The following is a 27,341-nucleotide window of genomic DNA, read 5'->3' on the forward strand; positions in this document are numbered from 1 at the left end:
TCTTCTTTCACTTTCAGGTCACTCAAACCACCAATGATCCACATTTCAACAGTCTTAAACCCTGAGTTAACCAGATTAGTCTTTATACATTGACCTATTACTTTGAAGTCCCAGTCCATACATAGTATCATTTTCCTTTAGAGCAAGGCATAAAAAAATCCACACATACATCTTTTCAACTGGCAATGAACATACGGGGAAAAGCTGACACCCAGCACAAAGGAGTTAATCCAGTGTTTATTCCAGACTGATGGTTCTCCTCACTCAATATACAAGACATCAGAACAACCTACCAAGCAGAACTGGACTTTTATTATATGATTTTTCAATAGTGCATTTTGGTATTACCTCCTACTAGCTAATCTGTTTTAAAAACTTATTTACTTTTCCCACTGCTGGAGATGAAATTTTCAGCTCAGAACAGCAATCTTTACTATTTGTAGAAAACATTATGAATTAAAAAAAGGACACTATCAAGGTATTTCTTATTTTAAATATGTTTTTCATTTATAAAAATGCTTTGGAAGTCTGAAACTAAAATCTGTTTCTTGGCAAAAATTCTCCTTCCTACCTCCCTCCTCCATTCTCACACGCCATTGTTAGCCTAGGATTATGATGAATGACAGGTTAACAGCACTGATTTTTTTAAAATGAAAAACTGAAGAAATTGTGTTGAAAAGAAGAGCAAATTTACATGGACTTTTTAAACAAGAAAGAAAAAATGCATAGGTAGTTATGGTACAGGCCTACCAACCTTAACAGTGTCCCTCTGAGGTAGCATTTTTAAGAGGGTTACTAAATAAGCCTCAGCATAATCTAAATCCCTGCATTAAAAATTGCTACCTGCTTGAAAACCTACTCTGAATATAACACTTTGTTGGGGATTAAAACATAATACATTTTAAAAAGCTTTCTAAGACAGTAGATACAATGGACACAAGTTAATTCTAAATCTTCAGCCCTTATGTACATCATATGCACATAAATATTTGAGCTATAATACACAATCAAGACCCACCCCCAAAGCTTCTGTCATACTATTATGCAAAGCACAGCCATGCTAATTTCTAGATATAAACCATAATTCCACACCTACAAAACAAAAGTAGAATTAGTGGCAGTTTATTGCCTTATACAAATTTAACCAACATGGCAACCATGCCAAAGGAATTAAAACATTTTCAGGACATATGTACAGACTGTACATTTCAGAAACATTTGAACAATAAAAACGCAAGAACAATCTTTGCATCATGAATTAAACTAAACACATGGGTTGAAACCATCAATGCATTAAATGGGATTACAAAGGCACTTCCCTACCCAACATAGGAAATGACAATCTGCAGCCTAGAGGGAGGTTGAAAAAAGAGTGCTCAACTACTGCACAATCTCAACTTTAAGAAAAAAATAAGCAGGATTTAATCAAAGATTTATAGGATTCAATGTGATCCACTTTTCACTGAGTTCACGCAGTTTCATCTTTGTTTTTATGTTGCTTTTCTTGGCTCTCTCGTTCTGTACTTTGGCTCCTTCGATGATCATGTTTGTCTGAATGGTCCTTGCTATCACTGTGATCATGTTTATGGGATCGTTCTTTGCTTCTACTACGCTTTCGGGATCTCTCTTTGCTGGGACTGTGGTCTCGTTTTCTGGACCTTTCAACACTATCGGTTCTTCCTCTGCTTCCACTTCTACTTCGTTTATTTGATTTATCTTTACCTTCATTTTTATGTTTACTTAATTTCTCCTTGCTCCTGCTTCTACTGTGCTTACCTGTATTCTTACTTATACTCCTACTCCTATGCTTCCTCTCCCTGCTTCGACTTCTACTATGTTTTCTGTCTTTTTTGGAATCTTTCTTATCATCCCTGTGCTTCTTTTCATCCTTGTCATCTTTGTGTCTTTTCTCTTCTATTTCACCCTTACTTTTCCTGTCCTTTGACCGTTCCCTAGATCTCTCTCTTTCATTACCCTTTTCCTTGTCATAGTCTCTATCTTTTTTCCTGCTTCGTTCATTTTCTTTCTCCCGCTCTCTATCCCTGTCTCTTCTATCTCCCTTTCTATCACGACTTCGACTACGGCTTCTGTGTCTCTCTCTGCTTCTGCTTCGCCTCCGCTCTAATGCACGATCAGTACTTCGTGATCTTCGCCTTTCTTTTTCTTTCTCCTTAGCTTCACGTTCTAATCTCTGCCGTTCTCTCTCCCTTTCTAGTTCTCTATCAAAACTAGATGATCCATGACCTTCCCGATGATGACTTCTGCTTCTGGATCTTCTAGGAGACCTCCTGGGGCTCACAGACCTTCTTGGAGACCTACGTTAAAAATAAAGGATTTACAAGTTGAAATTTTAACAATGAGCTCTCTGGATTTTTCCAGTTTGTGTTTTATGAATCTTCACGTTCCACATGAATTGCCAAACATGCATCTATTTCAATCTCATTTAATTATTTTATTCATTAGTATTACCATCAATCCACTCTTTTGACTGGTTAGTTTAGAAACATTTGTTGTCCCAGCAAAGGTAGGACACTATTTTTTCTGATAATATGAAGTGTAAGGCACTAGATACTGGCTTTTACAATTGCACTATTTTGAAAAGATAATGTATAACCTTGAACGTCTACGCTCTGCATGTCGATCTATTTCTTCCACTCCCTCCTTGGCATCCTTCTTGATTTTTCTAGGTCTGGTTTTTATTTGCTGATCAATATTTTTCTGCACTGGCACAGGAATTCTTGGAAACAATGTTGAAAACCATTCGAGCTTAGTAAGAAAGGAACGAAGCATCTCCCCAATGGTCATAACACAACCCCCACCTGCCTTCACATCCAGGTCCTACAAAACACAAAGAAAAAATATCCTGACCGTCAAAAAAGTTCATTGCTTATTTTAAACAAATGCTGATATATTTATTGCCATCTTGAAGTCTCAATTATGAAAATTTACTTGTTTCACACTTTAATAAATGTTCTTGAAAAAATTCCAATTCTTGTACCCTTTGGATTTGGCAATAAATGTTACAGATAGGGAGTGGGACTTAATACACATGCATGCAGGTCCATAGTAAGCCTGCAGCCATCTGGATGTTAAGGGATTGTCTCAATGAACAAATTAAGGTGTAATCCTCTTACTCGGTCTAGTTGAATGGTATGATCTTGTATCTTATTTAAATGCAACAAAACTGAGAATTTCTTTGTAAGGCTATATTTAATACCTCATTTTATGGGTGCATGACTGTACACAGTGATAGCCAACACTGTGGCCTATCCACATAAGAACTACTCCATTTCCTCTCTATAAATGATCATATAGAAAGTTGTAATATAAAATGGCGTCCTAACAAAATTGGAAGCAATAGCAAACCAACTGCCATGAAGCAGTGAGGTTTCTAATTTAGAAATATGTAAAAAAATAAATAAATGAACAAATAATTGGAAACGCATAATCCATGATGACCATTGTCTCTGAAAAGGGTCATTACCGCATGAAGGCCTTCTTGCTATGCCCTCTCACAGCTCAGGACATGTTAGTCAGCTATTGTCAAGTCCCAAACCTATAGTGCAAGCACACAAGGAAAGTGAGATTTGTTATCTAAACATGAAGAGAAAATCTAAATGTAAAACTGCTTGCACTCACACACATTTAAGTGTTCAGATATACAGTATTTCCAAATATTATCGTTTCACAGAGATCTAAAGAAGAAAACAATGAGTTAGCTTAAATGTAGCACCTTGCGAGTATCTACATGGTTAAACAGAACAAACATTAGAAGCACTTAGAAAAATAACTGTGTGGAACAGAAAGAGGCCTTCTGTTACAGAAAAGTGTGACAATGTTGAACAGTTTCAACATATTAGATTTCTGGACTTGAGAAAAAACTTTAGAGGTTAAAATTATCCTTATCATAAATGTTTACCATATCTTTAAATGAGTTTGTGCAACATTGGCAAAAAAGTGCATACAAACCAGCTATAAGCACTTCCTCCTACATAAAAAAGTACTGGGGAAGCAGCTGAGAAAGACTGGTTCTAACACTTCCTCTAACATACAGTTTTGGAGAGATAGGAGACATTAATGTATACTGCTATTAAAAATATTAGAGCCAAAATTGTGTAGTAGGTCTTATGTATAAATTCAAAGTAAGGCCTTTAATAGTAATGACACCGATTAAGGCCTGCAAGTTCAATCATTTTTTTGTTCAACTTGTCCTATGAAGGAAATAGCTTGTAGGACACTGGAATTGAAGCCTCCCCAAAAAAAGTTACAAGGCAGCACTTCATAGAAATGTAGTTAATGTTCATATCCAAGAATTAAAGTAGCACCCACTTGGGGGGGTAAGGGGAAGGAGGGATGCTAACTATTAATTATGCAATTACCCCACAGCTGAATTCTTAATTAAGGAATATTTTGATCACATTACAAATATACAATAACACAGGTTTACCTGGATTAACAAATGTCTCCTTTGTACTGTATTTGATGCTTAGTATGAAAGTAGCTGTGTAAAATAAATATACTGTGTTGTAGTCACGCGTATGTATTACACTGCATTTTTATTAAAAATAGGGCTTCTCTGTAAGCATGAAGTTTGATATTTCTTGTAATACAGGGTGTTCGTCTCAACCAGTCAAGGAAAATATGTTCTTAAATCTAGTAAATAACTTAAGACTCAAACTCAATAAATACTACATATTACTGCAATTTGAGGATTGTGTATTTCAATCCTCTAACCCTAGAAATGTGTTACGTATTCCCCCACTCAATTTCTCTAACCAGGAACTTTGGGATAAGGCACAACAATAATTCCCATGATGCTATTTTCTCATTCTCGCTCCCTACTGCATAATAATGCAGTCCGTTTGACTGAAGGAGTTCAGAACTTAGCACTTAAAATTGCCTGGTTACTCCATGGATCAACAGGAATGTTCAGACAAGTACAGGTGGCACCATCCTATCCAGTAATTAAGTTGCTCACTTCTAGTTAGTGACATTTAGTTTCTAGTCACTTGAGATATAACTGCCACAGAAATGAGCAGATAAAGTTTTGCTGTAAAATTGTTGATTTCAATCACACACCTCTCTCCATCCGAAGTACATGATTAAATTTTTCAGTAATACACAATTCATACATTTAGAAGCCTAATATTTCAAACACTTTTGAAAGTTCTGGCCATAAACTTTTATTTATTGGGGTCTGTTTAGCATATCCCTTTCCACCACCCTCCCTTTAAAAAAAAAAAAGGTGTAACAGTATAGAGTATAAAGCCATTAGACACACCACCATGCAGTCCAAACGTCTCACCTTAAAGAATTTATTTAAACTTATTTCACGTCAGTTTCTAACATATGACATAAGTTTAAAATGATCACTAATCTTAGCCAGTGGAAAACTCAACTAAATCTTTTGAATACAAAAAACAAAGTTGGTTTCCAGATCAGACCCACTCCCCACATTAATCTATTAGTGTAATTAAATTAAAAGAAAAAATCACAACATGAAGATGCTCAAACTACAGGAAAATGTATCAAAATTCTTAATCTAAAAAAGCAGCATGAAAGGAAACAAAAGAAAACAAATTATTACCCTCGCCGACATACCTCTTCATCATCAAGGAACGATTCAAACCAGTCCCATAGATCAGTAGGAGGCTGTGTGTACCTTGAAGTACAAAAAAATGTGTAAATTTAATAAATTTTCTGTGTATTAAACTAGTTTATAGTTAAATACATTGCTACTCACCTAATATACATAAATCCAAGAGCCCTAATGTACGGAGAATCTGTATGTGTTATGAGGCCCATCACTTGCTTACGAGTGAGTTTCAGAGTAAATAATTTGTAAAGTAGGCAAAAAGCTGTAGACACAATTCCACCAGTTCCAACACCTCGCACCTTTAGTGACAGAAAAAAAAAGATATACCAGATGTTTAACAGACAGTCGCTAAAACATTACTCCAGATTTTCAGTGACAGAAGAATAAGAACGTAAAAAGAATGAAGCTTTTCTATTGGAAAAAAGCAAGAATTATACTGCTTGCCTCCTCAAACTCACATCCTTCAGGGTCAAATGGGGTATCTCAGTCCTCTGTAATTTCGAAATTTGTCATCTACATTATGATCCAATACTCAAGTGTAGACAAGACTGGGATATTTTACAGGTGATTATTTACCACACAAAAGTATTTAAGAAGGCACGTACTTCTACTTACCCCTCCGCACATCCCTGTCTGGCCTGCTGTTTTTCTGCTCCCTTTCTCCCATGGTTCAACATGTGTAACCTGAAAGTGTGAAAAAGATTACTATCACACCCATCACACGTAGCTTCAAAGATGATGTACAAGTACTTAAAACAATCATCATGTGCCCAAACAAATACAATTAAGTTCATAAAAAAATTTCCTAAACCAGTTTTCAGTAGTGCTCATCAACTCATATGAATTTTAAGGCAAGCTGGATACTTCAGCAAAACAACAAAATATCTGGTCTTTTTGTGACCACGTTACCCAAGATTTTAATAACCTTTCCTCAAAACTTAAAAAAAAATTGTCCAAGTAAGTAACTGTTTTTATATTACACTGCAGTCTCCCCCAAGTATTTATCTGGGGATAAAAACAATCATTACTATGGTCAATGCTGAGTAATTTCACTTAAACATACTATTAGCATTATGCTTGTTAATAGAGCATTTTAGTCTGTGGTACTTACTGCACATGACTATGGGGGATACATACTCCACTACTTATGCAGATTAATAAGAGATTAATATTTTTTTATTCTCTCCTCATTATAACCTAAATCTAAGACAATGAGAAAAAACAACTATGAACCGTAATATTTTAATCTAAAAAGCTAATGGCTTTTTTGTAGATTGTGATGATACTCTGAGATAATGACCTGCTCTGCATCCTAAACAATAATGGCAGGTTTAGTTTTATGAAGGGTTTTAGCATAGTTCAAGTACATCTTAAAACAAGATTTGATGATCAGTGCTAGAACTAAGTTGATCAATACCATCCTTGGACTCTTGTAATGAGAGTCAGACACAAAGATCTGCTCAAGCTACATTAAAAATTGAGCAATCCATAGAGGAGGGAATAGTCACTTGGATACAGAGGTATGTAAATTTTATAAACTCATCAATTTAATATGGGTCAGTTTCACTACTTGGTTCAGAAACTGGAAGACAAAAATCCACTGGTCTTACACGGACACTGTGTAATGCTTGAGTCCAAGTATAAAGTGGTAACATTTTACTTTACACTTCAGAATTAGGGCTATCAAGCGATTAAAAAAATTAATCGCACTTTTAAACAATAATAGAATACCAATATTTTGGGATGTTTTCTATATTTCAAATATATTAATTTCAATTAGAAAGAATACAAAGTGTACAGTGCTCAATTTATATTTATTTTTATTACGAATTTGCACTGTAAAAAAGAAACAGTATTTTTCAGTTCACCTAATTCAAGTATTGAAGTGCAATCTCTTTATCATGAAAGTTGAACCTACAAAATGTAGAGTTATGTACAAAAAAACCTGCATTCAAAAACAAAACAATGTAAAACTTTAGAGCCTACAAGTCCACAAAGTTCTGCTTCTTGTTCAGCCAATCGCTCAAACAAGTTTGTTTACATTTTCAGAAGATAATGCTGCCTGCTTCTTGTTTACAATGTAACCTGAAAGCGAGAACAGGCGTTTGCATGGCACTATTGCAAGATATTTACATGCCAGATGCGCTAAAGATTCATATATCCCTTGATGCTTCAACCACCATTCCAGAGGACATGCGTCCATGCTGATGACAGGTTCTGCTCAATAACGATCCAAAGCATTGCCGACCAACACATGTTCATTTTCATCATCTAAGTCAGATACCACCAGCAGAAGGTTCATTTTTTTGTTTGGGTTTTTTTGGTGGTGGTGGTTCAGGTTCCATGGTTTCCGCATCAGTGTTGCTCTTTTAAGACTTCTGAACGCACACTCCACGCCTCATTCCTCTCAGATTTTGGAAGGCACTTCAGATTCTTAAATCTTGGGTCGAATACTGTAGCTATTTTTAGAAATTACACATTGATATCTTCTTTGCGTTTTGTCAAATTGGCAGTGAAAGTGTTCTTAAAATGAACAACGTGCTGAGTCATCATCCGAGGCACTTATAACATGCAATATATGGCAGAATGTACGTAAAACAGAACAGGAGACGTACAATTCTCCCCCAAGGAGTTCAGTCACAAATGCATTATTTTTTGAAGGAGCGTCATCAGCATGGAAGCATGTCCTCTGGAACAAAGGCTGAAGAGCAAAAAGGCATATGAATCTTTAGCACATCTGGCACGTAAATATCTTGTGACGCCAGCTACAACAGTGCCATGTGAACACCTGTTCTTACTTTCAGGTGACACTGTAATTAAGAAGTGGGCAGCATTATCTCCCGTAAATGTAAACAAACTTGTTTCTCTTAGTGATTGGCTGAACAAGAAGTAGGACTGAATGGACTTGTAGGCTCTAAAGCAGAGGTGGGCACACTACGGCCTGCGGGCCACATCCGGTCCACGGGACCCTCCTGCCCAGCCCCTGAGCTCCTGGCCCAGGAGGGTAGCCCCCAGCCCGCCCCCTGCTGCTCCCCCTCCCCTGCAGCCTCAGCTGCCACCAGCGCAATGCTCTGGGCAGCGCACTCCTGCCAGGCAGCACAGCTGCAGAGCCTCAGCCTGACCTGGTGCTCTGTGCTGTGTAGTGGCAAGGCTGGCTCCTGCCAGGCAGCACAGCTGCCTGTCCTGGGGCTCTAGGCGGCGCGGCTGTAGCACTGCCAGCCACCAGTGTTCCAGGCAGCACGGTAAGGGGGCAGGGAGCAGGGGGGTGGGATAGAAGGCAGGGGACAGGAGCGTGCATAGGGGTCGGGGCGGTCAGAGGGCGGGGAACAGGGGGGTTGAATGGGGGCAGTCAGGGGCAGGGGTTCTGGAGGTGGTCAGGAGACAGGGAGAAGGGGTGGTTGGATGGGGGCGGGGGGGGAAGAGAGCAGGCATGAACAAAAGGAGGAGTTGATGGGATGGCAGGGGACAGTCAGGGTGGTCAGGGAGCAGGAGTGCGGGGTGGTGGATAGGTCAGGAGTCCGGGGGGGTGGGGGTGGGAGGGGGGTGGTGTCAGAGGCCGGGCCATGCCTCGCTGTTTGGGGAGGCACAGGCTCCCCTAACTGGCCCTCCATACAACTTCAAAAACCCGATGTGGCCCTCAGGCCAAAATGTTTGCCCGCCCCTGCTCTAAAGTTTCACATTGTTACATAACTGCACTCAAAAACAGAACAAAAAACCCTACATACGTAAGTTGCATTTTCATGATAAAGAGATTGCACTACAGTACTTGTATGAGGTGAACTGAAAAATTCTATTCTTTTATTTATAATAAAAAATAATATAAAGTGATCAATGTACACTTTGTATTCTGTGTTGTAATAGAAATCAATATATTTGAAAATGTAGAAAAACATCCAAAATATTTAATAAATTTCTATTGGTATGCTATTGTTTAACAGTGCGATTAATCATGATTAATTTTTTTTAATCAAATTAACTTTGAGATAATTGCATGAGTTAACTGCAATTAATCGACAGCCCTATTCAGAATTATTTAAGAGAACCTATGAAATAAAATGTTGAATACATGCATAAAGCATGCTGAAATCCAATGAAGTAGTCCATGGTTTATCTTACAAACAGCTAAATTACCGTTGACAGTAGCCATCTCGCTAAAAAATGTGAACTTGCCTCATATACCAATAATATGGAAACCCATTCAACCTGCTTTATCACACTTATCGTACATATTACCAGCGGCACATTTGAAGAGCTCAGAAATAGCAAGTACCAGATAAATTATACTGAAAGTATATTTCATATTATTCATTGTGAATTGTACCTTTTTCCTCACACAGTAAGGCACTAATGGGCTGAATAAAGTAGTTCCCTTTTCAGTCAAAGGACAAGAACCAAATAATAAACACTGAACACAAAAAGCTGTTCTTCAAATTTGATTTGTATTACAGTAGTGGCTAATGGCCCCAACCAAAACTAGGGCCCTGTTGTGCAAGGCATGGTACAAACACATAGTAGGCGACAGTCCCCAGCCTGAAAAGCTTAAAATATAAAGTCCAGATCCCAACTGCATGTACTTAACTTGATGGGACCACTCAGAATACCTAAAGTTGAGGTGCAGGATCAGTACCTAAATGTATAAAACAGTAGGAGAAAGGAAGAGCACGAGTTTACTAAGTGGAACTGAAACACACACAGATTAGGGGATAGATTTTAAAATTAACTAATTCAGGAATCCAAACAGAGGCCAGATTTTGAGTAGTGCTCAACAGCCAGTAGTTCTGAGCATGACTCCAAGTCAGTTTTGCCCATAGCTCAGCACCCAACATGATGAAATCTTAAAAATCTGACTATTTTGACAACAAAATGGGAATAGAACTCTTTTAGGAAATGGAGCCATAAGTGTGTGTCAAAGCAGGAATTAAATCCAAATCTTCTGCACCCCAATCTAGTGCCTTAACCACAAAAAACATCCTTTTTAATCACACCCACTTTACACACAAGTGCCTGGTAAGAATTCTGTTAGTTTCAATCCAACTAAGAACCTCTATGCCATAAACCTCTAAATATTTTTAAATATCAAGAGCCCCATTTCTGTGTGTCGAATTAATCTACTCAACATTTTTATTTAAAGAAGAATGGAAAATATATTTCCTTTACAGGTTTTCACAAATTGGAAGTTAAATAACGACTAAGAGTCCAACACTACAGAACACACTGCTTTTCAACATGAGTATGCAAACTATTTCAACTACCCTAGTTAATTAAACTTTAGAGAGTATTTAAATTTAGTATAAAACAATTTATATGTACTAATTTTAAAATATTTGGAATGCATCTAAAATGTGACTATGTAAAACAACATCTTCTCATTCCAGATATGCTATTCAGTATTTCATCTCAATTTAGGTGACAAAAATAGTCTTTACACCCTTTCACTTCTATTAGTCCTACACTTTCAACACAGCTCCAGAAAAGTGAAATGGGCTCTGTTACTTCTTGAGCATCAACAGGATTGTTTATAGAATTCCAATTGATTATTCCTATGCAATCTCACTGAACGTAATGAGTAACACAGGTAATTGAGACCAATACACTAGCCTCAAGAATCTGTGTTACTGGAAATTATGCATGATAAGAAAAGAGTCCATCTTGACTCAAGAGACCAGGTGGAAGTTAACAGCACTCTAGCATTTAGGAGAAAATGCCATCCTTTTTAACCAGTAAACTGAGCAAACTTGATTCAGTAATAATCAAGACACAAACATGGAATCCCACAGAGCCATTATTACAGAATCACTTTTGAGAACACTGTTCTTTAAGCAATGGAGCTACCCATCAATAATGTTTTAAGCCAAGCAAGAAAGTAATAAAGGTTATTTCCAAATATATTACACCCACTTAGTGACAACGGAATTGAGGAGTAAGATCAATACATGCCAGAAGAGCGTCAATATTTTCCAGAGTACAAGTGACTGAAAACAATGGCCGAAATAACCCTAAACTTGTACACATTAGCAGGACAATGCATGTAATTGTGTTGATGAGCATTAATTTTGCATACCTCTACCTGGTACCCTGGCTTGATGGAAGCCTCGCTGCAAGACTGATTCAATCCTGCTAACGAAACAAGAACTGAGACAAGGATGCACCGAGGAGTTCATTTATCTCCCCAGCACAGCCAGACTAATGCCAACAGCAGCACTATTATTTGATCTCGTTTCAATACCTGGATGCCCCAATCTCTAACTGGAGAGGAAGGCCACATGCAAGCTCCTACTGGCACCGCGATCCCTTTTGCACCCCAGCAGTACAACGTACTAGCAATCGCTAGGTGTGGGGGGTGGCCGTGCCCCCTGGAAAAGGGACACAAGTTGAGGAGACTCCTATGCTCTAAGCACTGAGCAGACAAGCTCCCTTTCGGAGACGTACGCTCGTGCTTCAACCGCTGCACATGGTTTTTACAGCCTCCTACTCACCACATTCACGGACTCGGCTTCACGCGCCCTTGTGCGGGAAGGCCACGGATCCCCGCTCCCCAAGCCCGGGGCCTGAAGAGAGGCCGTGAGCGGCCATTTCCTCCCCGCAGCGCTGACACAGCTCCCGCGCCCACCATTCCGCTCAGCACCGGAAAGCCCTACTCGTTCTCGCGGGGCCGCTCCCCTGAGCCCAGCTGGGCGCAGGAGGCAGCCCCGGCCCTCCCCTGCTCACGCGCAGCGAAGGAGGATGCCGCTCGCTACTGGGCCGAAATAGAGGACAAGGGGACCCCGCCACCCGGAGCGAGGGCGAGCAGGGAGGAACCCGCAGGCCGGAAGCGCCCCCAGTCCCGCTCCCCCGAAAGAAATGGGCAGCACGCAGACGAGCGGGAAGGCCTTTGGGGGGAGCCAGCCAGCCGGCCCAGGCCCCCAGCCGCTCCCACGATGGGCCCTCCCCGCCCCCGCTGGCCTCACCTTGAAGTAGATCTCGTCCACCACCTCGTGGTAGGTCTTGAGCTCGTAGAGCTGCACCTTGAAGTAGGGCGAGGAGAGGATGTTGGTGAGGATCATGGGATTCAGGTTCATGGTCTTCTCGTTCCCCCACAGCGGCAGCACGTTGCCCTGCTTGCCCGAGGCCGCCGGTTTGGGGGCCCCGCTCTGTAGCGGCGGCTGAGCCGGCGGGACGGATCCGGCCTGGTGCTGGGCCGCCTGCTGCTGCTGGCAGTTGCCGGTGCCTAACGCGGGGCTATTGTTGGCCATAGCGCCACAGCGGCTCAGTGCTCCGGCCGGGGCGGGGGACTGACTCGCTGTAGCGAAACGCGAGGGGCCGAGCCGGGGGCTGTCTCCGCTAACTGCCAACAAGATGGCGGGCCCTGCGGAAGTGACGAATTCGTCTTCCGGGACCGACCGCGCGGCCGACCAATCGCCCATCCGCCCGGCCGCGATGGCCCCAGAAGCCTTCGGTTGTGAGAGCGCTGGGATGGCGCCGTTTCCCTGTGCTGAGAGTTAGGGCCCCCCTTCTGCTCCGGGAGACGAGTGACTCCCCGGGCCCCTAATTTTCGCAGCGGGCAGAGGATCCGTAAGGCAGCCTCTCCTCGCTACTTAGCTGTCGCTTTTTTTTGGAACTGTGCAATAATTTCGTTTGCTTGAAACCAACTTGGCAGGAAATGATTTTATCCGGCCTAGTACGTGTCTCATGCCGCTTGGGCCTATCCCAAGAACAAACTAGCTGAAGAGCTATGAGCCCCTGGTTCTGGCACCAGTGGAGAGCATACGCTGAAGTCAAGGACTACAAATATGGGAAATAAATTCCCTCTTGTGGGGTTTCGGACATCATTCCATGAAAAGGCCTGCTAACCCAAACCTTTTAAGCTGAAAGCTTCCTGTTAGCAGCAGCCTCTAATAAATTAGGTCCGCAAACTGGAATAGTGTAGCACCTTTGGGAATTACCAGCATAAAAATAGAAAATAAAAGAAGCTAGTATAGAAGCAAGACTATATAAAACTTTGTGCCATGGGTGCTGTAACAGTTTTTATACTGGGGGTGCTGAAAGTCATTGAACAAAACTGTAAACCCTGTACATGATAGAAACCCCTTCAAACCAAAGAGTGCTGTTGCACCCCCAGCACCTCTAGTTGCAGCATCTATGTGTTGTGCTATATCTGAGTGAACTGGGATACCAAGGTCTCATTTTTCAGAGTAACAGCCATGTTAGTCTGTATTCGCAAAAAGAAAAGAAGTACTTGTGGCACCTTAGAGACTAACCAATTTATTTGAGCATAAGCTTTCGTGAGCTACAGCTCACTTCATCGGATGCATACTGTGGAAAGTGTAGAAGATCTTTTTATACACACAAAGCATGAAAAAATACCTCCCATCACCCCACTGTCCTGGTGGTAATAGCTTATCTAAAGTGATCACTCTCCTTACAATGTGCATGATAATCAAGGTGGGCCATTTCCAGCACAAATCCAGGGTTTAACAAGAATGTCGGGGGGAATAGGAAAAAATAAGGGGAAATAGGTTACCTTGCATAATGACTTAGCCACTCCCAGTCTCTATTCAAGCCTAAGTTAATTGTATCCAATTTGCAAATGAATTCCAATTCAACAGTTTCTCACTGGAGTCTGGATTTGAACTTTTTTTGTTGTAATATTGCAACTTTCATGTCTTTAATTGCGTGACCAGAGAGATTGACATGTTCTCCGACTGGTTTATGAATGTTATAATTCTTGATATCTGATTTGTGTCCATTTATTCTTTTAGGTAGAGAATAAAAGAATAAATGGATACAATTAATTTAGGCTTGAATAGAGACTGGGAGTGGCTAAGTCATTATGCAAGATAACAAAAAAAAATCTACATTTGTAAGTTACACTTTACAATGAAGAGATTGCACTGCAGTACTTGTATGAGGTGAATTGAAATACTATTTCTTTAATCATTTTTACAGTGCAAATATTTGTAATAAAAATAATAATGTAAAATGAGAACTGTACACTTTGTATTCTGTGTTGTAATAGAAATCAATATATTTGAAAATGAAGAAAAACATCCAAAATATTTAATACATTTCAATTGGTATTCTATTGTTTAACAGTGCGATTAATCATGATTAATTTTTTTAATCACAGTTAATATTTTTGAGTTAACCACATGAGTTAACTGTGATTAATTGACAGCCCTATTAATAAGATAATTGCAAGGTTGTGCAGAGTGGGACAAAATAATTTGCACAATGTGTATACAGTGATGGTCTCTGCATTCATAAATTTCTGAGAAAAAAAATCTGGTATTCTCATGGAAAGGTCTATAAAGATATCTTTCCAACATGTGGTGGTCGTTAACATGGTGAATTGTATGCTTGAATTTATTAATAAGGGGATAAAGGTGGTTGCAAATTTTATCTCTTCCCTTCCAGCTGACCAACAGCTTTTTCATTGCATTTAGGTTCACATAGGCTATACTTTTAAGATATGAGGGGTGGTATGGTCCATGTTGGCTCCTTTTAAGACAGTTTTTTTATCTAATTTAAAATCATTTGCAGTCACCCCATTAGTCAGAGGCCTTCTTTTCAGAAATTCCCTTATGCATTTAATTATTTTTTGAACCAGACATCCTCCTTACTTCATTCCTTCTGGCCTTATAACTCATTATTTTCAATCCTTTCTTCTGCTTGCTAGTCCGGGCTTTTTTTTACAACACATTTATTTTTTTCATGAAACTTAAGCTAACTCTAATTCTTTAATTTCATATTTATTCTATACTCACCGTTTTGCTTATGTTAATTGGCCAGGGAAAAAAGGTATACAAGGGACTTCCAGAATAATTTATTTTTCTGTCACGGTACCCCTAATATGCATTGTCTTTCTCAAAGGACTGAAGTCTTAAAACCATCATGTTCTCTTGTGGAGGTCCATCAGGCACATGGCATGTCTGTTCCACATTAACAAGTCTGTCCTTGTGATGAATAGTTTCTAGAACCCACTGCTCTAAGAAAGAATATAGAACCATAACTTCTTTGCCTTGTGGCAGTCCTAGCAGCCTGGGAACTTCTTTGGTTTGCTCAGCTAAGCTCTTTTAGCTTAGCTTTGTATTATAATTAATTATTTATAGCACAGCAGCACCTAAAGGCCTGAACCAAAGTCAGGGCTCTAGGGTGCTAGGCATTGTATATACACACACATTGTGATTTGATCCCTGCCCCAAAAAGCTTGTAATCTATAGCTAGAATTTTCAAAGGAGACTAATGGAAGTTAGTCACCTAATTCCCTTAGGCTCATTTGAAAACCCCAGCCTAAATAGACAAGACAAAGTGGGAGAAAGGAATTAGTAATATTCCCATTTTACAAGTGGGGAATTGAGGGACACACAGAAAAGATAACATGCCCAAGATGACACAGGAACTTAACTTATACCTCTGAGACCAAGTTTAGTGCTATAAACATCAAAGACTATCCTTTCTTCCCAAAGGATACATTTTTTTTCTAACCCCTGCCAATTAGCGACTAGTTTACCCTGGAAACATGAGGATTTGTATCCTTTTTTTAAAAAATCCTAATACAATTGTGAAGGGTCTTATTTCCCATGCAAATTAAAAAATGTAGTCTGTGAACAGAGATTTCTCTTTGAAGGTGAGTGTTTTATTTTTAAAATTGTCCCCCATCCTCTGAGTTCCTTCCCTCTTCTTTCCATTTCATTCACAATCATTTCAAAATACTGTCTTTTCCCTTACTTTATTGTCTGTTCTCTAAGTTATTTACTCATGCATTTGTCTGTCCTTGTCAGGATTTTTTAGTTGATATCTTTATAAAGTTCTCCCTTTGTGTAAGTGGCATCTCCTTGGCTTTCCACAAAGGCCCTCCTTGGTGGTGATGCTGAGGCCTTTGGTACAACTGCAAGCTATAAATTTCTCTGTCTAAAATTAGATTTCTTCCTTCAGGGATCTCAGCTGGTCTTCAAACTATCAAATCCAACCAATCAGAAAGGTGATTTTAACTTGCAAAAAGTGAGGAGTTGCATTAAAAGAAACGTGCTGTGGTTCAATGCAAGCCTCATTACACAATAATACAGACTGACTCAGATCTCCTTTTCTAGACAGGCTTAGTCTGTCAATTGAAAAAGAAAAGAAAAATGGCAGTCTTTAGTACCTTGTTCACCATAGCATCCTTTGAGTCTGGTTACAGAAGAATGTCCATTTGCCTTTGAATTTTAAGTTGAGCAATAGTGCCATATTTATTTTCTTGTCAAATGTTACTTACTCTTGAGTAATGTCCTCTGACAGTGTTGCTTTGCCTGTGTTTCCTTTGCAATCACATTCAATTACATGTATTTCACATTTAAAGAGAAGATATGTGACAAGTGATAGCACCTGGTTTTCAAGATGCATTATCTCTTAAATTAATAGAGAACAGTACACAAATCTGCAGTCAGATTTCAAAGGACATAGACCTAGTTCCTCAAAAATTAATGGAAGTTAGGAATCTTAATACCATTGAGGATCTGGGCAATAGTTATCATTCTAACCTATCTTACCTGCTTTTTGTTCCAGTTACTGAAGCATCTTATGGAATTCCAGTGACTTAGGCCATGTCTACACTGGTGAGCTTATCAAGCTATGCCACTGTACGATCGCTCGTGTAGCTGTTCTAAGATGGGAGAGAGCCCTTCCATCAAGATAATTAAGCCACCTCCATCCAACGAGCGGTGGTAGCTATGTCGGCGGGAGACAGTGTGGACATAGTCTTAGACTTTCTTGATTCATGTGATATTTTGGCAAATTTTCCTACTTTAACTCAGAAATTTCTAGTTTTGACAGAATAGCTAAAATTGGCAATAAGTCTGAGTCTTCCTCCTTAGCTAGGATGGAGGTGATTGAACAGAAAAATCCCTGCAGCATGCAAAATATGGGATTACGCTGATATCAAAAAAATCTGTATTATAATTCAATTTATTGCTTTCTGTAGATTATGGTAATTTAAAAGTTCTTTGAACAATTACACTTACCTTTAGATGCTATTAGAGTTGAATGAAGCAGGAGTACCTTGCCTGAAATTACTGATTATAATGTGTAAATAGCCTTATAATGAACAACCCTCTTGGATGGCTGGATCTGCCACTGCATGACAGAAATAAAACAAAAATTTTAGATAACAGACTAAATCTGAGGAACTCTGCTTTTATGAAGTGAGGAACTAAAATAAATTGTTTCCCCTCTTATCAGAAAAGGTTTTCAAAACTTGCAGATCAAGCATTCACTTTTGAATTCTTCAAAGCAAAACACTAAAGTTGAAAATTGCTGACAGCACTTCCTACTTCTTTCATTCTGACAATCTTCAAAGGTTCCCATCTCCACCTCTATACACACTACCTAATATTTAACAATCAAGAAAAATGTGAGAAAACCTGGATTTGTGCTGGAAATGGCCCACCTGATGATCACTTTAGATAAGCTATTACCAGCAGGACAGTGGGGTGGGAGGAGGTATTGTTTCATATTCTCTGTGTATATATAAAGTCTGCTGCACTTTCCACGGTATGCATCCGATGAAGTGAGCTGTAGCTCACGAAAGCTTATGCTCAAATAAATTGGTTAGTCTCTAAGGTGCCACAAGTACTCCTTTTCTTTTTTTGTTTTCTTGTGATGACTTTTGTTTTGTAGGGGAGAAGTGACCTCAAAATTAGTAATTGTGGAGAAGGTCCCCTTTACAAAAATATCATTTTAGGTGTGTGGGTTCACTTTTCCCCTCTTCACAAATGCTATACTGACTCTTATATCCAGTGATGATTCTACCAGGCTATAATGAATCAAAACAGGAAATACAGAACCTTTGATCCAAATAATTCAAAGTGTTTTACAAATATTAATAAAATCTCACAGTACCTCTTTTGAGTTTCACAGCTAAATATGAGGTGGAACAGCTTATTTAGCATAAAAGACAAAAACACCCTATCACCTGTGGGCAAACACTTTTCACAAAATGATCCCTCCATATCTGACCTCTCAGTCCTTGTCCTCAAGGCAATCCTGCACTACTAGGGTTGCCAACTGTCTAATCACACAAACCCAAACACCCTTGCCTTGCCCCGTCATGCCCTTTCCTGAGGTCCTACCTCTGCCCCACCCCTTCTCTGAGGCCCCGCCCCTGCTCACTCCATCTCCCCTCCCTCTGTCACTTGCTCTCCTCCACCCTCATTCACTTTCACCAGGCCGGAACAGAGGGTTGGGGGGCGAGAGGGGGTGCAGGCTCTGGGCTGGGGTTGAGGGGTTTGGAGTGTGGGAGGGGGCTCTGGGCTGAGTCTGGGGAAGGGGGTTGGAGTGCAGGTGGGAGTGTGGGGTGCAAGCTCTGGATGGAGTTTGGGTGCTGGAAGGGGCTCAGGGCTGGGGCAGGGGTTTGGGATGCGGGAGGGGGTGAGAGGTGCGGGCTCCAGCTGGGCGACACTTACTTCAGGTGGCTCCCGGGTGGTGGTGCAGTGGGGCTATGGCAGGCTCCCTGCCTGCCCTGGCCCTACGCCACTCCTGGAAGCAGTCGGTATGTCCCTACGGCCCCGGGGGGGAGGAATGGGACAGGACGGGACGGGATGGGGTCTCCGCGCACTGCCCCTGCCACTCTCATTGGCTGCAGTTCCCGACCAATGGGAGCTGCGGAGTCAGTGCTCTGGGTGGGGGCAGCACGTAGAGCCTCCCTGACTCCCCCATGCCCAGGGGTCGCAGGGACGTGCCAGACACTTCCGGGAGTGGCGTGGGGGCAGGGCAGGCGGGGAGCCTGCCTTAGCCTTGCCACGTCGCCGGACTTTTAGCGGCCTAAAGTCTCCCGGGTTGGCTTCAGCAGCCTCTGGGAGATGGAGGCTGATTCCGGGAGATTCCTAACGAAACCGGGAGGGTTGGCAACCCTATGCACAACACCTTCAAACAATTAGCGTGGGAGCTTAAATTAATCATTTTGCTACACATTAACAATATTGGTCTTAATAAATACCTTGGATTTGTGGTTTGTTACAACAACCCGTAACCCACTTACCTGTCTTTTTTGGCCTGTCTGCAGAGATGTAACAGGGCACTTCCCTTAGAATATATGTTAACTACTTATGCTAAACAATCTGTTCCACCTCCTATTTTGCTGTGACACTTTGAGTACTTTCCCAGGCCTGAAAAAGAGTTCCATGCATCTCAAAAACTTGTCTCTTTCACCAGTAGAAGTTGGTCCAATAGATTTCCTCACCCACCTTATCTCAGTTATTTACAAGACATGCAGGAACTATTAACAACCTAAAAATGTGATATCCAAAAACTTTAAAAGTATGGACAGGGTCCCAACATTACTGACAACTGTATTAAAAGATGTCTGTTCTAACTTCAAAACCGTTTTATAATGAAATAAGTAATTGATGGTCAAGCCATTTCCTGGGGATTGGTGACTAGACAGGAAGTCCCTGTGTGGATCTGAGCCTTGGTGACTGGCCCGTAATCCCAATGCATTTCTACAACAACCTACCTATTAAAAAACACTATTTTTAATTTTTGAATTAAAAATTCATACAAATTTTAACTTAGATTTTGTTTAAAAATGGACAAGTATATGTTAAAAGGATGCCATTAATTAAATAATCACACTTCTGTCTGAGGGCTGTTTAAAACCTACTATGGTTAAAAGTAATACAAAAATTACTACAACTAAAAGATATTACAAGGAAAAACATTTTCTCTATTGTTTTCAGTTTGCGTATTTGACAGCACTTTGGCCCTGATCTTACAAGAAGAACTATGCAGTCAGAGTAAACAAATGCAAAGGTCCAACCCCGAAAAGGATCTTGCAGGATCCAGGTCCTTTACATGTCATCATTTTAATCAAAGTCAGTTTTCACTGTTTGTCCAGGTTTTTCATATAGCAACAGGAGAGAAAAGTTTTTAAAACAGAAAAAACAGTAAAATAAAATTCCCAGGATGCTTGAGCAGGTGTCTGACCTGAAACTAAGTTTAATTTGTATTTGGATGTTGACTAGAATTCAAGCTGATGCTGTTCCTAAAATCTCTCTCTCTCTCTCTATCTCACACATACACAAAGTCTGCAAAATCTCACTGTTGTAGTTCATACTATGAAAAAGTTTGAATACCAGATGTAAATAAATAGACTTTGCTAGTAGTAATTGCATTAATGCCAAGATGCTGTTTCCATTCTTACACCACTTTTTCACTTGCTCATAACTAGAGTCCTGCGTGGATACAAAATTTGTATCCACATCTGATTCATGATACGCAAAAATGGTCCACGGATATAAACCAGATGTCTGCAGATTTGCAGGACTCTAGATACAAAATTTGTATCTGCATCTGATTCGCAGGTCACAAAAATGGTCCATGGATATCTGCATCCACTGGTGCATGTATCCATAGATACAAAGAAGGTATCTGCAGATTTGCAAGTCTCTGCTCATAACTTCTAAAAAAAAAAAAATCTTTTGGGGCTGAAACTTTCCAGACTGAAAAACAGATTTTGCTGAAAAAAAGTTTGAGCAAAATAGGCTCTGCTATTTTTATGTGATAAGTTAATTCTTGCTCTTTTCCCATGAATTCTAAAGTAAAATGTTGTGGCCATATAAGTAAAAAATGGCTGAAGCAAGAAACTTCAAACATGGCTTATTTTACAGTCCTTAGTGAAGGAGACAGATCTGAGACCTGGCTCCAACAGAGAGAAGAAGCCTGACTCTGGTTTTGGCTGAGTAATAGACCTAGTCTTTTAGGAGCTCATCAGCACCTGAGTGGTGACTTGGATTTGATAACTCATTCTTTCATTGCCAAATAAATCCCATGGTACTAGGCCTTACAAGTCCAGAATCTTTTAATCATGGGGCTGTGTTGAAGAAAGTGACAGCTGCTCAGTCGCTGTGCATTGGTGATCCTCCCTGACCTGCAGTAGGACTGCTTAATTCTTTTCACTCTTCCCCCAGAGGGGAAAACCCTAATGTAAAGGAAATATGCAGGGTAAGGCTGGGACAGAAAGGACTGGGAGATGAGCCAGGCAGAGACAGAGGGTGGCTTTGGCTGGGGGTGGTCAAGGTGAGGAAGAGCGGGGAACAGACCAGTGCTGGGGGCTAGGGAGAGACGAAGGGGCCCGGGGCATACCGAAAGCCTGGAGGGGGATTAGAGCAGAGCCGATGTGGGGTAGCCAAGCCGAGGGGAGGAGGGAACTGGGTGTTCCGTGGGACGCAGAGGGGCGGGGCGTTCCGCTCTCTGCCACTTGCTAACCGTCCTCGCGTGAGCGGCTGCTCTAGAGCCCCTCGCTCTCTGCCTTCGTCCCCGCGCGGCCACGGGTCCTGTGAGGCATCTTACTCCGGCAGGGCGACCACAGGTATCCGTCAGTGGGGGGAGGAGAGGCTCCTGGGGCTGAGGCGGCGTGAAGAGCCCTAGGGTTTAGGAGTGGGGGCAGGGGTCGGTGCCGGGGGAGGATCTGGAGCTCAGCGAATGAGGTGTAGGCAAGGGCCCGAGGGTGCAGGGGCTGCAGAATGAGGTGGGGGCGTATCCTAGTATTTGGGGGGTGTTGTGAGTGCAGACTGAGGGGTGGGAGCCCAGGAATTTGGGGCTCCAGAGGAAGATGTGACATGAGTGGGGTTTTTTATTCCAAATTCAGTAGTTGGTGATACCACCAAAAACAGTCCTGTATTTCGCTTGGAATGGCTGGAAGATGCCCTATTGCCAAGCCTGGGCATTGGCCCTGGAGCCTGGCCCACGGCACAAAGAGCTGTATTTCCCTTCATTTCTCGTATTTCTTGAGAGAGATCCTAAATCACATTTCTTTCAGTGATGAGACAGCCCTAGAAGGCTTTGAAGGCCATGCAAAGGCAAAATTGTCAGTAGCCTTGTCACAAACATGTTTGATAGCAATTCTTTCTAATTAGACCTGCCAGGGACCTGTTCACCACAGATGCAAACTATGAGCATTGAACTAGAAAGACACCTATTCAAAAGACTTTGCACTGCCTAGCTTACCCTATTCCTGCTGACTTCATTCATAATTTATCATGCTATTAATATTATGAAACCCTTGTTTTTAGGTTTAGGAGGATATTTCTTTCCAAACATTTTTTTGTTCAAGGATGTAACTTAAGTAATGGGGGAAATGCAGAGATTGAAAGTGCAGTAATGATTATCTTTCCAGCAAGACATTGCATTTTATTAGCAATGTAATGTAAAATTTTACTGCAGGCACTGATTATATGCCTCTAATTTGTAATAAATCTAAAGCTAAAGGCTGACTGAACCTTTCATGTTATATAGGAACATTAATCACAAAAAACACTTCCTGTTATTTGCCACTTTACATAAAGTATATTGAGCCAAACAAATACACAAACAGTAAATATAAAACAAAGCAGTTGCAATAGCAAAGGTATGAAAATGATATTTTAGGTAATTTTTTTTTGCAATTGGTTGAAAAATTAGCCGACCCGGCTACAGTGGATTGTGCTTGACACCTTTTCCTTCTTGCTCCCCCCATTTGGATGGACAAAGATAAGCTGTTGGGAAATGACTGATTTGTATTATGATTGTGTAAAGGGTATTTTCATTGTCAAATATGGTGAAAGGGGTATAAAGCCTCATTTTGTTCCCATTGACATCAGTAAGAATTTTGTCACTGACTTAATATGAAAACAGGATCACATCTATATTATGAATTAAATACCACAGAGAACAATAAACTGACAAAATTTGTTGTGAAAATATTTCAGAAAACTTTATTTTTAATTTTTAGTGTGGACAGTGTGATGGATACAAATCTTCAAAAGGATGATCTCAGAGGAACAATTAAGTTCATACCTCCCCTGTACAAACAACGTTACCAGTTCATTAAAGATTTAGTGATTAAATACAAACCTAAGAAGGTTGGTATGTTTGTTTTTTCAGAGCTTACATTTTAAAAGATACAGTAAATGCTTGCACAAGACATCTAGAAACAGGAAATACTAGTGTTGTCTGACTTACAATGCCAAGAACCGGCACTTCAGGGAGTTTTGTTAAAGCTGAGTTACCTTGGCAAACTATTCTTGACAGCCATGTTTGGCTTTTTCCAGGCTCATATAACTAGTCAACTGAAGAAAAAACACTGGAACTCAAGTGTTTTTTGGGGCTTAAAACACACAAATAAAAGTATGTTTGCCTCTTGCTGGGCAGTGGGTGATTTTCTGAACATTTTATTGTTTTCTTTTTAGAGGAAAAATATATTTGAAAAGACTCTTTGAAGGGCTTAGTCCGAGCTCCTTCCCCTAAAGGTTTGTCTTCACTGCAATGTTAGCTTGAACCAACTCAGGTTTTGCCCCTAACCCAACTCCTGTCCACACGTAACTCAAACTAGAGATTTTTAAGTGGTGCTTTAAACTCAAGGTAGCTTGTGGGGTTGAAACTCAAGTGCTGCTGATGCTTGCTAGTAATGCTGTGGGGATGCAGCAGCTCAAGTTACAACAACACAGAAGCAGTTAAACCAATCACTCTGCCTATATGTCTACTGTGCAATTGGAAACATGACTCCCAAAGTGGGTAGAAAGACACACACTAGCTTTGCTCAAGCTAGCACGCTAAAAAAAAAATGTGATGGATGTTGCAGCACACATGGCAGCTTAGGGTAGCCACCTGAGTCCAAGCTCCTCCAAGCTTGAATGGTTAGCCTGAGCTGCCACCCATGTTGCAATGGCCATACTGCTATTTTAAGCATGCTAGCATGCTTAAATCTCCTTGCATTGGGAGGCACATTGCCAGCTGCAGTGTAGATGTACCCTGTGCTCCTAATCAAAATTATGCAATGTGTAACTATGTACAGTGTTGCTTAGCGGAGTGGTTGTTCTCACTTAAGCTAACTGTTGCAATGAAGACAAGCCCTAGACATCTTTCAGTCTCTCTGTTTTGTAGTGCCAATATAGTGCCAGGCTCCTCTCTCTCAGCCAAGCAAAAATGCACACTTACACAAAAGAAAGACATTAAAAATCTGGGATAGTGTTAGTATGCAATCATCTGCGCAAAAATAAAAGAGAATCCTGTTTTTTTTCCACTGGAAATTGAAGATGCCAAGGCACTTACTGTTTTAAAAAGATTTGAAGATGAAAAATGAAAAGTGCTAACCTTTTTAATTTTCTAAATTTTGAAATAAAAAAAGTGTAGGGATCTAGGGTTAATCTCCATGTTCTCCCCAACATTGGGTCTCTGTGACACAGGTTTTAATGTCTCAGGGAATATGTGAGCTTTTGGCAGTTGTATAATGACATTTGTGTTTCTTATGTATTCACATTACCAATAGCTAATTTATTGCTTTATAAAGCACTTTTCTGTTCCACTGTATGAGATCATGACATTTTGATCTGGTTTTGAACAGGATCTGTTCAGTAGCTCTGTTGCATCTGTATCTATAAAACTTTAATGCTTCTGGCTTGGCAATACAAAATTTTATTTATTTATTTATTTATTTGATAAATTAATTTAGTGTAAAAACTGGAGTTCTCTGTTCATCAACAGGTCAGATTTAGCCTGAGTAGAAACAGTTTAGGCTTCCCCACATCAGCTGAGCTTCAGTGGGCTTCAATCCTGATCTGAACGGAGTATTGGGTGTAGAGTATTGTTTAGTTTGCATGCTCATCCTGTCCTTGAGATTACAGTGGATGCCCCCCCCCCCCCAAAAAAAAAAAAAAAAGCTGGATAAAGCCTACTAATTCATTGTTGATAGGGCCCTGCCTAGCTATCTGGATGGTGCTGGGCAGGTTCTTGACTTTATGCATTGTGAGTAATCCCAGTGAAAAAAATGGAGCTATTCATTGAGAAGAGTTGAGCATGTGCGGTGGTGCGGGAACCATTTTTATAGTGGGGCTACTGAAGGCTGAAACCATATATTTGGGTTGTTATTACTACTTCAGGACAGGGGGTGCAGCAGCACCCCCAGTTGCAGCACCTATGAGCATGTGTGTAAGTCTTTGCTGGCTCAGGATCTAAACTATTGCATGTGAGTGAACCCTTATGCTCATGTGGAGCCCTATTAACTGCATAAAGGCCAACCTGTGTAGAACAGCTTGCAGGACTGGGGCCTAAATGTCCTTCTTTGTAAAGAATCTTTTCAATTCATGTACCGCTTGTAAAACTAAATTATAAAATTTCATAGAAATGCCATGCATTTAATTCCTATTTCATAAAAAGTTTGTTTAATATCAATGCAGAACATATTTTGTGAGTCACACAAATAACTTAAGAATATGGGGTATTAAGATGCCATTGTTTTCAAACCTACTTTATAGGTTGCAGACTTGGGATGTGCTGACTGTACACTACTCTGGATGCTGAAATTCTGCAAATGCATTGAGGTGCTAGCCGGGCTAGATATCAGGGAAAATGTGATGAAGGAGAAAATGTAAGATGCTTTTTGCATTATTTTTCTTAATAATTCAGTATTTGGTTCCGCCTAACAGCATGTTGCAGCGGTAGTTGTGAAGAGATTCAGCATAAAGATAATGTAAAGTTGAGAACTATTTGGTATGTAAAGATTGAGTATATTGGGAATTGGTATGGTGGTTTTGTAAAACTACTGGTATGCCACATGCTGTTGTTGGCATCAAATCTGTTTGTTTTTATGTGGCACCCATCACTACGGTTAGCTGAGCACTTCCCAAAATTGACAGTTGCATAAGTTGTATTTTGCTCTCTTTTCCTTCCAATCAATATGGATTAGACTTTGTTGTTTTTGTTTTTATTGTGGGAAGGTGAGGTTAGAGAATTGGGTTTTGTATTTTGCTGAGAAGGCACTGGGGTTTGTGGTTATGTGAGCTCTTTCAGGACTGAGTTCCAAATTTATGCACCGGTTGGTGAAAAAGCTCTGTTTCCTGAACAGAGAAGTTGAAGTTGAAAGTACCATTGCTCCAGTGATAGCTGCAGGATATAGATTGTACCACACACAAGTTTTCGTGGTGGTTGTTATTTACCTGGGGTGAAGGAGCTTTATATTTATTTTTTTATTACTGTATATGTTGTTTTATAATGTATAAACAAAATGTTTAAAAGGAAATTTACAAATGTCTTCAATAACCAATTTATTTTAGTTATTTTGTTTTGAAAGGAGGTTAATATGCATTCATAGTAACTTTCTTATTGGAAATTATAAGGATTTTTTTAAATTTTGGTTTGGTTTTTGTAAGCATCTCAGTTTGCTATGTTTCTGGAACTCTATTGCTATCAGAGCTGACAATAGCATCTCTTATCTTCAAAGATATCTGGCAGCAAAGTTGGATTTTTGCAACCTTGGAGGACTATTGCTGAAGTCCAATTCCTCCTTCCGGACAATAAGAGGCACTTCGTAGATTCCAAAAACACACCACATACTTTCATTTTTCAATTACTGGGTTCTGCCTATGTCCAGGTCAAACTGCCTTTGATGAAGGGAAGAAATCACAAGCTTTTTTTGGCCATTTTTTTTTAATGTCACATCAATTCACAAGAAATATGACAGGTTAACACAGAAAGAACTTCAAAGACAGTATATTAGTTGGAAACAAAGCTAGCTTCCTTCCCCCACACTTGAATAGGTTTGGTGTGAACTTTATCACCAATCAGGAGAGTACAGTGCTGTAGTCTTCTCTTCAAGGTTGAGATTTGGCCCAGGGGTCCTCTTCTGCAGTATACATGGTGAAAGACCCTTTAAGGTCAGGCCCATAAAAGAGCTCAGATTTTTTTTTTAATTTTTATTCTGTATCAGTTCTTAGTTGAGGCTTTATTACAGTCAAGGTTTCAGGCTCCAAATTTAACT

The 27,341-nt window shown here is 40.3% G+C and overlaps 2 protein-coding genes across 12 annotated transcripts in view; one reads left to right on the forward strand and one right to left on the reverse strand.

The window, feature by feature from the left end:
- Positions 1-210: 210 nt before the first annotated feature.
- Positions 211-12,936, reverse strand: PRPF38B (pre-mRNA processing factor 38B). Of its 7 annotated transcripts, none has more exons than XM_084636085.1 (7): positions 12,544-12,671; positions 11,658-11,710; positions 6,202-6,280; positions 5,744-5,895; positions 5,602-5,662; positions 2,615-2,838; positions 211-2,315 (listed from the first exon to the last, which is right to left on the reverse strand). In XM_084636085.1, exons 4-7 carry the CDS (start codon positions 5,803-5,805, stop codon positions 1,469-1,471), a joined length of 1,194 nt encoding a protein of 397 aa, XP_084492211.1. In that variant the 5' UTR covers positions 5,806-5,895; positions 6,202-6,280; positions 11,658-11,710; positions 12,544-12,671; the 3' UTR covers positions 211-1,468. The 7 variants fall into 7 exon arrangements, with proteins under 7 accessions (XP_084492211.1, XP_084492210.1, XP_084492208.1 ...); XM_084636084.1 differs by having other exon boundaries at positions 6,212-6,280; positions 12,544-12,665; XM_084636082.1 differs by lacking the exon at positions 11,658-11,710 and having other exon boundaries at positions 6,212-6,280; positions 12,544-12,936.
- The window catches only part of HENMT1 (HEN methyltransferase 1), a 28,176-nt gene continuing 13,272 nt past the window's right edge, over positions 12,438-27,341 (forward strand). For 2 of the 5 annotated variants that reach the window (XM_084636092.1, XM_084636096.1), the window contains exons 1-3: positions 12,438-12,573; positions 23,319-23,448; positions 25,840-25,952. In XM_084636092.1, the coding sequence (XP_084492218.1) occupies positions 23,332-23,448; positions 25,840-25,952 (230 nt within the window). In that variant the 5' untranslated portion in view covers positions 12,438-12,573; positions 23,319-23,331. Of the gene's footprint in view, positions 12,574-21,798; positions 21,918-23,318; positions 23,449-25,839; positions 25,953-27,341 lie in introns of those variants that run through there. The other 3 variants (XM_084636093.1, XM_084636094.1, XM_084636095.1) reach the window with 3 other exon arrangements.

Source organism: Lepidochelys olivacea, assembly GCF_965140295.1.
Source record: "Lepidochelys olivacea isolate rLepOli2 genome assembly, chromosome: 8".
Classification (NCBI taxonomy): domain Eukaryota; kingdom Metazoa; phylum Chordata; order Testudines; family Cheloniidae; genus Lepidochelys; species Lepidochelys olivacea.